This window comes from Mesoplodon densirostris, chromosome 7 (assembly GCF_025265405.1).
Source record: "Mesoplodon densirostris isolate mMesDen1 chromosome 7, mMesDen1 primary haplotype, whole genome shotgun sequence".
Classification (NCBI taxonomy): domain Eukaryota; kingdom Metazoa; phylum Chordata; class Mammalia; order Artiodactyla; family Ziphiidae; genus Mesoplodon; species Mesoplodon densirostris.
Window position 1 is genome coordinate 101,093,339 of NC_082667.1, and position 13,042 is coordinate 101,106,380.

At 42.2% G+C, this 13,042-nt stretch overlaps 1 protein-coding gene across 5 annotated transcripts in view; it reads right to left on the reverse strand.

Moving 5' to 3' along the window:
* SLC35F2 (solute carrier family 35 member F2) overlaps window positions 1–11,782 on the reverse strand; it is a 121,831-nt gene extending 110,049 nt beyond the window's left edge. For 2 of the 5 annotated variants that reach the window (XR_009532957.1, XM_060103392.1), the window contains exon 1: window positions 11,589–11,781. Coding sequence is in view for 3 of the 5 variants with exons in the window: in XM_060103392.1 (XP_059959375.1) it covers window positions 11,589–11,698 (110 nt within the window). In the remaining 2 variants the exon portion in view is untranslated. Of the gene's footprint in view, window positions 1–11,588 lie in introns of all 5 variants that reach the window. The other 3 variants (XM_060103391.1, XM_060103390.1, XM_060103393.1) reach the window with 3 other exon arrangements.
* Between the last annotated feature and the right edge of the window lie 1,260 nt (window positions 11,783–13,042).

The window sequence follows — 13,042 nt, forward strand, 5'->3', positions numbered from 1 at the left end:
CAACCCATGCCCCCTGCAGTGGAAGCATGGAGTCTTAACCACTGGACCGCCAGGGAGGTCCCAGGTAGGTACTACTTTTATTGCTCTTTATAGATAAAGAAACTGAGGCACAAGACATTAAACAACTTTCCCAATATCACACAGCTAGTAAGTGATAGAACCTGGAGAGCAGCCCAAGCAGTGTGGCTCATAATCATTGTTATATTGGAAGTACAGTAGCCCCCTCCACTTTATCCATGAGGGATACATTCCAAGAACCCCAGTGGAAGCCCAAAAACCTGGATAGTACTAAACCCTATATATGCTATGTTTTTTCCTATACCTACATACCTATGATAAAGTTTAATTTATAAATGAGGTTAACAACAGTAACTAATAGAATAGAGCAATCACAACAATATACTGTTATAAAAGTTATGTGATTGTGACCTCTCTCAGAATATCTTATGGTACAAATTTAATGCCTTTTCCATCTTAACTGAGCATTTATTACACACTGTGGCTGTAACTTTTGCAGTTTGAGGTGCTGCAGCAACACTAGCACACATTTCTTTTTCCTTCTTCACAACTTCACATCTAGAAGATTTGTTCTTACCATATATCTTAGCAACCTCAGCTGACAATTTTTTCCTTATTAAGTAGAGAACTTTCACCTTTTCAATTAAAGAAAACACTTTATGGCTTCTCTGTGGTATATCCAAATTGCCAACATCACTACTCTTTCATTTGGGGGTCATTTTTAAGTAAAATAATGGTGACTTGAGCACAAGAACAGTCAATCTGATAACCAAGATGCTACAAGTGACTAATGGGCAGGACACGCAGGACAAAGGGATTCAAGTCCCAGGTGGGATGGAGCAGACGGCACAGGATTTCATCATGCTACTCAGAGTAGCACGCAATTTAGAACTTATGAATTGTCTATTTCTGGAATTTCCATTTAATATTTTCAGACCTCAGTTGACCACGTGTAACTGAAACCGAGGACAGTGGGGATGCTACTTGCATTTATTATGAACTCAAGAAACCTTTATTATTATCCTAACAAAAGTGAGGTGGCTTAATAAAAACAACTGTGTGTCAGGTGCCATACTAAGTGCTTATATGTGTTGTTTCATTTAAATCTCACAAAAGCTTTTGTAAGAAAGGGATTACAAGTACAAATGAATAGGTGAGAAACTGAGTTTTAGCTGTTCAGTTTGTATTTTCTCATCCTACACAGTGCCTCCCTGATAAGAACAAAAATAAAATATACAATATTGAGGATTATAATACCATACAGGGAGACCAATTGATACAAATTACCCTGCATCTCTAACAATGGGCATTAACACACTCGTTTGATTATATGTTCTACAATTAATTATTTTAATAAGTGGTGTTCTAATGAAAATAAGATGGCATAAAATCCACTTATGATATCCTCCCTCTGTCCTCCAATTTTTGATTGGCTGAAATGAGAAAGTCTGAAACACATATTCAACTCACCTATTCTCTTTGGACACAGGTCAGAGAAACTTGAGTCCTACAGCCTACAAGGGGGGAGGGGGCAGCACTAAACTGTGGGCAACATGTAGAGGATATGGCTTCTACCTCCAGGATTCTCCCTCTCCCCAGACTCCTGTGTGAGAATTCTAAGAGGGGCACCAGGTGAACACCCTCCAAAGGCTAGGAACAGGAGCTCCAGGAGGGCTGACGAGATGGGCGCAGGGATGGGGGAAGGGTAGATTCAGAAGGATGGGATTAGTATTGGGTAATGAGTGTGCTGCTGTTTCAAGAGTCTAGATGACTAGAGTTTATGACCGTGTGACAGATATACAGCCCTCTCCCTACCCAGCCCAGTCCGGCAAATGTACGAAAGAAAGCAGACTAACCCTGTTCTCAATGGGCAGCCAAGAAGCCAAGACCCATAAAATTTTAAATTGCTAATACTGCCTGCCCGTTGAGGCTGAGGCTGAATAGGAAGTTTGAAGAAGTTTTTTTTTTTTTTTTAACCGTTGGAAAATCTAAATGTACATCCCTTGTGGATTATCAAACAAAAATATAGATTTCAAAACTTGAGGGTTTTGGGTTTTTTTCTGTTTTGTGTGCTTTAAACTGTAAAACCTAATTCTCAAATGGAGATAATCATCTGGTCTGCAGTTAGAAGAATGAAATCAACAGCGAAAGCAAAGCACAAATAGACAGGCAGAGAATCCCAATGTGGTTTGGGTTCCTGCCTCCAGCTGCTTCTCTGCTCTCTGTGGTTTGGCACTTTTACCCTCCTTGAATTCTGTGAAGTCGTAAACCCTCTATTTTACCTACAACAGTGGTGAGCTGGATTTCTCTGCTAACAATCAAACTAATACACTATTTAAACACCAGCCAGGCACCAAAAGAAAACAGGAGTCTAAACCTGAATTAGAAAGTTCCTGAGGACTGGGCCTGGGAGGCAAATGGAGGTGTAAGGGAGATTTCCTGTGAGTCATGTGAGTCTTTCAACACTCCACAGGCCTCAAACCAGAAAAACTCATTCCCCTCCTTAATCTGCTTCATTTGCTCCTGATTTACACCTCCCAACTCTCAACTACTCTCAGCCTTTTCAACTGAACCACCACTATCAGGCAAGGAGAAGTAAATGAGCATTAGTGGGGAACCTGATACAAGCCCCAATGTTTTCAACTCTCTGGTGGTATCTTTAAAATCTATATAAATTGCATTGTGTATAGAGACACCATTTAATATAAAAGTAATGGCAAAATATGGGTATTTCACAGGTAATATGAGTATTTCTCAAAAGTGGAAACAAGGCCAATAAACATACACAGAGACCCAGCTTCATTAATGATCAGGGATATGCAAATTAAGAGATACTCTTTTACATTCATCTGACTGTCAAAAATTTTAAAGTCTGACAATATCAAGTGTTAGAAAGGTTATTTGTTTCACAGGACCTCTCATACTCAGCTAGTGGGAGTGTAAATTGATACAACCACTTTGGAAAAAGTTTGGCATTATTTTATAAAGTTGAACAATCACATACCCTATAATCCAGCAATTCCCCTCCTAGATGTATGTATATGTGCATGTGTGTGTATAAAAGAAGCTCTTACAAGTGATCAATAGGAGCCAGGTAGAAGAATATTCCTAGAAGTCCTGTTCACTATTGCAAAAAACATAGAAAAAAGCCCAAATGCCCATCAAGAGAATGAGTAAATAAAATGTGGTATACTCACAGGAAAGAATATATGAAGCAAAAGGGAGTGTTTTGCAGCATCAGGCAACAATATGGATGAAACTTAGCAATGTGATATAGGTGCGTAAAAAAATCCCAACAGATTATATATAGCATGCCCTTTTTAAAAAGTAAAAAAAAAAAAAAGGATAATAAAAAATAATTTTTTAGAAATACATAGAGGTACCAAACTATATCAAAATGAGAGCAAGGAAATGGTGAAAGGAGGATTCAGGATGGAGATTATCTTTGGTTGGGGAAGAAGGGATATGAAAGAGGAGATGACTAATAGGTAGATGAAAATTACCATCACAATTCCAGTTTTAGGGCTGGTTGTAGGTATACAGGAACTTACTGCACACAAAAAAATTAACTTATTCATGGGCCAACAACGAAAGGGTGTCATGAGCCAGGGATTATGATTAATCCACTTCTGTGCAACTGGAATCTAAAAAATAAATTAAATGATGCCCCAGAAAAAGCATTATATTTATCCTGTGAATTTACATACTCTCTGGCACCCCAAGGCGATACAAATAACCCAGAGCAAAAACCCTAGGGGGTAAATTGTCCAAGGCCTTTTCTTTCTGTTTATTGCCCAGCTCATAGGAGGCAGGGTCACCACTCTGGTTAGTAGCACAGGCTCTGTGGCCAGACTGACTTGGTGGAGGAGATGAAACCTGGCTGCTTTCCTTACTACTGTGTGACTAATCCTGTTAGGGAATACGATTTAACCTCTCAGTGCCTCAGCTTCCAAATGTGTCCAGTAGGCTGGCAATGATAGTATAATACTTACTGCAGAGTATTATTGTAAGGATTACATGAGTTAATCCACATGAGGTGCTGGAATAGTGAAGTTGCTCTAGGTATACTAAATAAACTTTACTCAACAAAGATTGGCTTTTATTATTTTTTTTATCTCTGGCTTGATACCACAGTGAAAAGCTTAAGAAAATATGCTCCTAAACTCTTTTGCACAGTACTCCTCTGGGAAGCTCTAAGCTTCAAGCTCTCAATAATACTAGCCTCAAGCTCTCAGTAGGATTTGTTGGACGGAAAAAACTGAGTTAAAACGTTCCTTAAATACTCTGGTTTCCAAAAAATGACTAGAAAGAAGTTTGGGACTCAAAGGTGGTTTTTCATGGAATCTTTCTCTGCACCATTAGCAAAAATAACCAAGTTTTTGTGACATATTACTTATCTGATGACTTTAATTAACATAGACTCCTGTAACCATCCAAAAAAAAGTCCCAAAATTTGTGGACTTAAAGTTTTTATAATTTATTAAAATAAAAACCATTTAAGTCTTTATACAGGCCTATTTATATTTTCACTATGAGCAATTCTAAGAAACTGGGTTACCTGGTTTCTACAGCGTTAACAGGTTAGAAGTCATAATTTAGAAAGAATGCAGACTTTCAGAGATATGCTCAGTAATACAGAAAAAAATCATGTGTGCCAAGAAAGAAGTCAGAAAAAAATAAGACAAAAAATTAACCTCTGATCATATTACGACCACTCAGCATAATAATTTTAATCATCATAATCATCATAATGATGATCCTGAATCATGAAGAAAAGGTGATATGTTCAATACACTTTGTTTATTAAAAGGCAAGTAGTCTCATATATCTGTTTTAAATATACCATGAAGACTTCTAAATAATGGGTTTTTTCCCTTGGTAAAATCTCCAGGATTAGTTGCAAATGGACCCACTAAGTAATTCAATGGGTTGGCCTACCCTAGAAAGTTGTTTGATACAAACCAATTAAATGTTGAAGAACTGCTGCCCAAAATTATGAATAAATTAATTAACAGAAGTGAGTAATCCATTACATAAACAGTGTCATTTTAATTGGGTTTAAAAGTAAATTTTAATACTTTAAAAGAGTGGGTCATAAGTTTTCTTTAAAATTCATCTTCATGAAATGATTCATTTTCTCTGATGTTCCTCAATAAATAATAATATAAGGAAGCTTTATAACTTTTTAACGAACTTACCAAAACTTATATACACAAGCAGTTACCTTGAGAGCCAGTTCACTTCTTCCACAGCTATGGCTAGTGAAAATTACCTTTTTTGTCACAACATGGTAAATGTAATGAGTTAGGAAACAGGTAACTGAAGGGCATAGAGGAAGGACATCCAACAGAGAGACAGCAAGGAGCCAGGGAAGAAGACTGCCTGACTTGATGCTGTCTACAAAGAGTCTTTAAGCATCCATGAGGTCAGATAGGAAAGCATTCAAGGAGGGAGGTACAGGTGTAAAGATGCAGACTATGATGTGTAACAGCAAGGGACTCAGAGGCATGCCGTTATTGCTGGGCCGCCACATGAGAGATGGATGTTCTGGGAGATAAGCTTGGAGAGGGAAGTGGGCCAGTGATAGGGGGCCTTAGAGTTCACGTCAAGAACCTTGAGGTCTCACAAAAGGACAAATATTGCATGATTCCACTTATATAAGGGATCTAGAATAGTCAAATTTGTAGAGACAGAAAGTAGAATGGTAGTGACCAGGGGCTGAGAGGAGAGGGGGATGCAGAGTTCGTGTTTACACAGGTTCAGAGTTTGTTTGGAATAATAAACAAGTTCTGGAAATGGAGAGCGGTGATGGTTGCACAAGATTGTGAATGTACTTAATGTCACTTAAAATGGTTAAAATGGTTAATTTTATGTTATATATATTTTACCATAATAAAAACCACTAAAAATATAATAATTGTGTTCAGGCAAAGAAGAAAACGAAGGAGGGAGGAGGGGAGGGGGGAGGAAGGCGAAGAGGGGACCAACAGCCAGGAGCAGTAGCAACAGCCACAGCTTGAGCTCCATCCAGTAACCAGTGGCTCTCAGTCTTGTTTTAGCTGCAGAACCCTTTCTTCAAACATCTTGCACAGAAGCCCAACTATAAACCAGGCAAAGCAACAGACGGGTGGGGGTCAGAGGCCAGCCCAGGAGCCACCAGCTTCTGTTTCCTAACTTGCCCCCATAACGGACCCAGAGGAGTCTCTAGGGAGCCCCAAGAGCTCCCTCAATTTGCAAACCACTGGTGCAGGTGATGGGAGGAAGCCAAAAGGTTTCAGCCTGAACATGGTGCAGTGAGATTTCTGAGATAGTACTGTAAAACAGTCTGGTTTGGAATCAAATGAAACTATTTCAACTCTGCCTCTCACTAAGCATGTGCCTTCAGGCAAGTTACTTCTATGCTATCAAAGGGACTAAAAAAACTTTTTATAAGGACTGATGAAATGTTAGTAGGATGCCTTGATAGGGGGTAAATTCTCATTTGACGACAGCTATTGGTACCCTTTAATTTTATTTGACATTACTCTGGTTCCTGTGAAATAATATGATTTAGGGTAGGTGGAGGCATGGATGGAAGCTACAACAAAAGTCCAAGTAATGATAAAGGCCTAAACTGAAGTAGTGATAATAAGGATTGGAGGGGAAGGTGGACTCCAGAAATATTCTGGAAGTGCTGTCAAGATGGGAAATAAGCACTGGCAGCCATCTCATATTCCTCCAAATCAACCTGAAGAAAGGAGAAGAGATAAGCAGGAATAACCCAAAGGTTATTCCTAGAACTGGTCTGGGGGAGGGACAGGACTATACCCGGGGCACAGAACAGCCAGAGGCCAAGTGGAAGGCTTTTAATGTAAACCCTTACCTCTCCCCTACATTGCATTACTGCCTATCCCTTTAACAACTTCCTGCAGTGTTGAGAAGTTAAAAAGGTTAAGGTTTTCTAGCCAGGAGCCATTCCTCCACCCACCTCCCTCCAAGCTCCTAGGGCTAATAGGTTACAACCTAGAGAGACTGCCTCCTCCTTCTTCCAGAGCAGCTGGTGATAAAGCCATGGTCACAGAACAGCCTGATGGAGGGGTGCCAAACAAAAGCAATCAACAGTGGTTCTGTAATGCCCAAGGATTCTCCATTCTGGGATTCATCCCCTCCCTTCTACTTAAAGCCACCTGGAGGGACTTGACCAGGCCTGGCCATTGACTCTTCCCCAGTACACAAGGGGACATGTATGAGAATGCTCATCAGTGTTGTCTGTGGCTGGGAGTTGGAACTATCTGAGTGTCCATCACTGAAGGACCATGGAACCACAGATAGTTAGAAACAACAGGCTAGATCAGTGATTCTCAACCAGGGTCATTTTGTCCCCCAGGAAACATCTGACAATGTCTGGAAAGATTTTTGATTATCACAACTCAGAGGTAAGGAGGTGGAGAGAGTGCTATACTAGCATCTAGAGGGTAGAGGCCAGGGATACTGCTACATCCCACAGTGTACAGGCCAGCCCCCAGATCAAAGAATTATTTGACCCAAAATGTCAATAAGGCTGAGATTGAAAAACAATGGAGTAGGAGAAAAAAACATGACTGGGTCATAAACATATAGTGCTGAATAGAAAAAAAATTTTTTTTAAAGAGATGTGATCTATTATAAAATTCCTATTTGGAATTAAGGATTCATATAGTCACATCCGATATTCATTGTGTATGTATTTGCAAGGTAAGCGCTACACTTGGCAGAGAATACAATAGTGACCAAAACTAGATTGGATTCCTTACCTCCTGAAGTCTAGTAGAAGAGGCAGATATTAATTAATCTTGCAAATTAAAAGGGGAAGGGAGAAGGTATTTTGGAGACTGGTAGGATCTAGAGTTCCCTAATCCCCCACTTGCAAAGGCCACAGAAATTTCTTCAATTTACAGTACCTTTCAGGAGGGCTACATACCGGCTTAGGATTGTGTTGTGCACACAGTGAGTGCTCAATAGATGTTTGTTGAGTGAACAGATGAAGGCTGTACAGTTAAACACCACTAAATGACTCCTTCCAAATTTCTGCGCCTTAACCTTTGAAATGAGGAAACCAAACAGAAAGGAAGAACCAAAGGGCCAGGCCCTTTACTAGACAGTAACAAGGAGTACACGTGTAGACTGACCAACTACTAGTGTTCATTCTCTGTCAAGACTGTGCCCCCCTCAAACCAAGCTATTTGCAGTTCCTTGAGCAAAATACTCTTTGGCATCTCTAAGCCTGGACTGTCCTTCCTCACCTAGTCCACCTGGAAAACTCATTCATGCTTCAAATTCCCGATCACCTTCTCTGTCGAGCTCCCTCATGCTGGTGGACTTGAGCTCTGGCCTCCGTTGTGCCATCGGTACTTTGTGCTCACCTCTACAGTACTTATCATAACTTCTTTTTTTTATGATTTTTTTATCATAACTTCTTACCATAATTTGATCATGAGTTCTCTGGGAACAGGAACTATATCCTATTCATCTTAATAGCACAGAGACTAGTCGAGAACCTAGAACATCATAGATGCTGAAGGTTTGTCAAATGAAAGACTGAATGAATGAATACATGTCCTGCACTGTACTACAAAAAGAATGGGATAAAACCTATGCCCTCAAAAAGCTTACCATCCATTTGGTGGGAAAAGGATAAATATGTGAAATAATAATTAACAATTTTTGCTAGAGATATAAATTTGATAGTCATTATAAGAAACATGCATTTTGTCATATTTGAATTAGAGTATACATTAGGATATAATCTGCTAGATAGGATACATACGATTAAATAATATCCTCAGGTATTCCTGGAAATCCATATCCTCCTATCATAGTATTTGTCGTTTGAGTTGATAGCAATAAGTGACAAAAGCTGAAATTACAAGCAGAGTCTACTTGGAAACATAGAGTGCTCATTATCATGAATGCCTGGCATGTAGTGTGTCCTCAATAAATTTTTATTGAACGAGTGACCTGATATTTTTTTTTTTTTTTTTTTTTGGCTGTATGTGGGCCTCTCACTGCTGTGGCCTCTCCCGTTGCGGAGCACAGGCTCCGGACACGCAGGCCCAGCGGCCATGGCTCACGGGCCCAGCCGCTCCGAGGCACGTGGGATCCTCCCGGACCGGGGCACGAACCCACGTCCCCTGCATCGGCAGGCGGACTCTCAACCACTGCGCCACCAGGGAAGCCCTGATATTTTTAATCATAGAGAAAAAGTTATCTGTCTACTACTGAGGCAGGCATATCAGGAGTTGGTGTTACCTAGAATATATCCCTCTCATAATGAAAGCAGAACCAGCTCAAGGTCCTAAACTTTTCCTCTGTTATTTAGTACCCAGTTGCCAAAAGAGGTATTATTGCCCCCTTTTGGTAAAAGGAGTAGAAACCAGTTGTGTGGTCACAAACTATTCCTTTATATCCTATCCATATGATAATAACACATCTACTCACCAACCTCTCTCTGTCCCATAACGGTTAGGGATTCATGGAGCTAAACTCAAATTTAGGGGATGAGTTTTAATACTGAGAGTTTAAAATACTGAATATAAGAAGTCCTAGATATCGGGTAAACTGCGTTTTTCTGATTGCTGGGTTAGACAAAGAGAAACTGCAAACAAGAATTCGTGTTTGGACGGTTGCCAGAGGTAGGACTGAAAATCTTAATGAACAAAAGGGCTCAGCCAACCAAAAAAAAAGCTCCAGCCCAAGACCCTCAGAATAAAGATCAATAAAGGGAAGAGCGTAGGGAGTATGGCAGAATGGAAAGGAAGCCTCAAGAACCTTAGTCATCCCTCATTCATTCATTTATGGGGTTGTGGGAAATACAAAAATTTAAGACTTGATTCCTGCTGTTAAGGACTTCGTCCATCAGGAATGCAAGATACACATAAATAGCTATCACACAGGGAAGAAAGTAAAAATCCATAAGGGAGGCACAAAAAAAGTGTGTTCAGAGACAGAAGAAATCTTCTACCTAGGAAGCTATCAGATGTTCCTGGTAAGACATACCAGATTTTGAAAATATTAGAGCAGTAGGAAAAAACAATTATTGCTAACCCTTGTTATGTCTTGCTCAACTACTCCACCATATTGTCTGTCTTCTCATCAGGGTTGCTTGTCATCTCCTGAAGCAACACCACATCTCCCTATCACCCAGGAATGGAGGGTGTAAACTAACCCATGCATAGTCCCATGAACAAGGCTGTCTGCCACTCCTGCGTAATCAGCCACTTAATCTCCACAATAACCTAACAAGGTAGGTACTGTTATTATCCCCATTCTACAAGTAAGAAAAGTGGGGCACAGAGAAGTTAAGTGACTTGCCCAAGGTCACCCAGCTGGTAAGTGGCACAAAAACAGGATTTGAGTCCAGGATCTGTACCCTTAGACATTACACTACACTGCCTCCCAGCTGAGAACTTATGGCTAAATTTATCAGACATACTGTATACAACTGGATAATACAAGGTGATTTTTGGCCCTTTAAACACACACACAGCTATTTAAAACTTATTTACATGAAAAAATACATACACCATTATTGATCTAGTTTTGAATATAGTATGACTTTTTAAGACAGTTTTCACAAACTTTAATGGAAAATTCATTTTGTTAATCTTAAAAAAAAAAAAAAAAAAAGACGTGCCAGCAGCCAGGAGTAGTTAAGCCCAGTTTAGACTGGGGCTGGCAGGCGCCACCCCTTACAGGTCATCGCATGGCCTTGGGGAAATTGCTTCGCCTTCTTTGTTTCTCCATCAGCAAAGCAGGGATAACAACAGTGCTATCTCATAAAATGGTATGGATTAAATGATAGTATCCATATAAATCGCTAAGCACAGTACGTGACATAGTGAATGCTCAGTGAACGTTCGCTTTCATTATTTAGATCCTGAGTTATCTGTATTTCCAGGATGTGAGTCGTCCAATAACCACAGAAATGCTTTCCCCGTCCCAGAGTCTCTGCCGATCCCTTGTGCACATTTCTCTCTATTTTCCACGTAACACAGTGACAAGAGAAGCAGGCTTCCCTGGACCCCAGACCCGAAGGTAGCTACGTCGCCTCGCTCAGTCCGGGAAAGAGGCAGGCTCTGGATTTCCTCGGGGCGGCACCACAAAACTCAACCCAGACTTCTCACTTGGGTGAACTCAACTGTTAGTGAGGGATCACCCGCCCACTCTGCCGGGCTCCGCAGCAGGGAATGTGGGCACCGGCGGCAGGAAGAGGAGCTCACCCACCTACCAAGCCCGAGACTGGGCACCCCTCCTTCACAGCATCCCTGGGGACTTCGTCCCCTCCCCGCTGGGAGGCCACTGGGGATCGACCTAACAATGCCCAGACAGTGAATTTCCCCTCAAATCCTCTGAAATACATCCCCACGATTTCTAAGAGGGAGTCAAGGGAGGGACACCAAGAGCTTCATAAAGCCAGTAAACAGCTACATCCCTGCAGCACACGTTCAGCAGCCTGAACGAGCACCCCAGTGCTTGCCGCCGCCACGTGCGAACCCGGGAGCTCCCAGCAGCGCCCGCCGCCCAGCCGGTCGCTGTGCGCGGCCTCCACTCACCAGGTGAAGAGTTTGTCCTTGATCCGGCGCAGCAGGGTGGCGGACTCGCTCGCTGCTCCCTGCGCGTGCGGCTGCGGGCGGGCGGATCCCGCCGGCGAGGTGGCCTCCATGGGAGCCCCGCGGTCTCCGGCGCCCGGAACCCCTAGACGTGCCGGGTCCCGGAAGACGGGAGGCGGTGCCTGTGCTGCCGGTGGGGGCTCGGCTCGGCCAGTGAGTCCGCGCTCCCGGGTTCGCTCGCACCGCGGCCGGCGGGCTCCTTCAGCGGCAAATCATTAACTGTCAAGCCCCTAGGGCCAGACAATACATTTGCAGATTGCAACCTGGCACCTCGGGGAGGCAGGAGCAGGAGGAGAAAGGGCGCTTCTTTTTTCCGCCTTGGCAGTCGAGCTTCACTTTTGGGTGACACCCAATATGCATTTCAAGTTCTTATGGTCCCTTATTTAAAATCAGCAGATGAGGTGAATCGAGGTTATGCCAGCGTGTACTAACTTAAGAAGCAGTGATTTAGCTACTGCCTGACCTTTGCTAACTGGGAAGGTCCGGCTGACCCCTCCCCTGACCTAGTCTCCCTCCCTCTGACTAACTTATAAAAGATATTTCCCATCTAATAGAACTGAAGACGCCTTAGTTCTGTGTTTCTTGTTTTCGCAAAACATAGGTAAAATCCTATGTTTCCTATCCGTAAAAGGATGCCGGAAACATGTCTTCGTGGTCCTTGTGGTGTGTCTCGTTCCCTACGGTGTGTTCGGTTTGCCTTTCAATATTCAGAATTATCTCTGAGGTGCTAGAGAAGAGTGTCAACCCTTGGCGCTCAGCTAGGGTGTCCTGGGCCTGGGTCACGCCTTCCGATGCTTCTGCGGGCCAAGGAGGGACTAGGAACTGGGGTCCAAAAGTTCCTGACTCACTGACAGAAAGGACGTTGGTAGGTCTGGTAGACTGCTACTTCCGGAAAGGAGATCAGGAAGACAAAAGGAAAGGTGTTGTGACCATGTTTTTCCTGACCACCTCCTTCCCGCGCAAGGTCCGGGAGGCGGTAGCGGGAGCAGGCTGTGAGAAGATTCTAAGACAGAAAATAGATTTTGAAAAATGAAATGTAGCTTTAGGAACCCCAAGTTTAGCAACTACAGAAACCCCAAAATTTAAATGAAATGATTCTTTTTAATTGTTTAAGAAGAGAGAAGGTGATACGATAATGGAAGCAGAGCTTGGAGTGATAGCTTTGAAGATGGAGGGGTCTCCACAAGCCAAGGAATAAAGGCAGCCAGTAGAAGTTTAGAGCCTTGAGAAGCAAGTAGCCCTGCCGACTTAAGCCTTCACTGTAGCCCAATAAAACTAATTTCGGACTTCTGGCCTCCAGAACTGTAGGAGAATAGACTTGTGTTGTTTTAAGCTACTAAATTTGTGGTGACTTGTTGCAACAACCGTAAGAAACAAATGCAGATGTAGTATATACA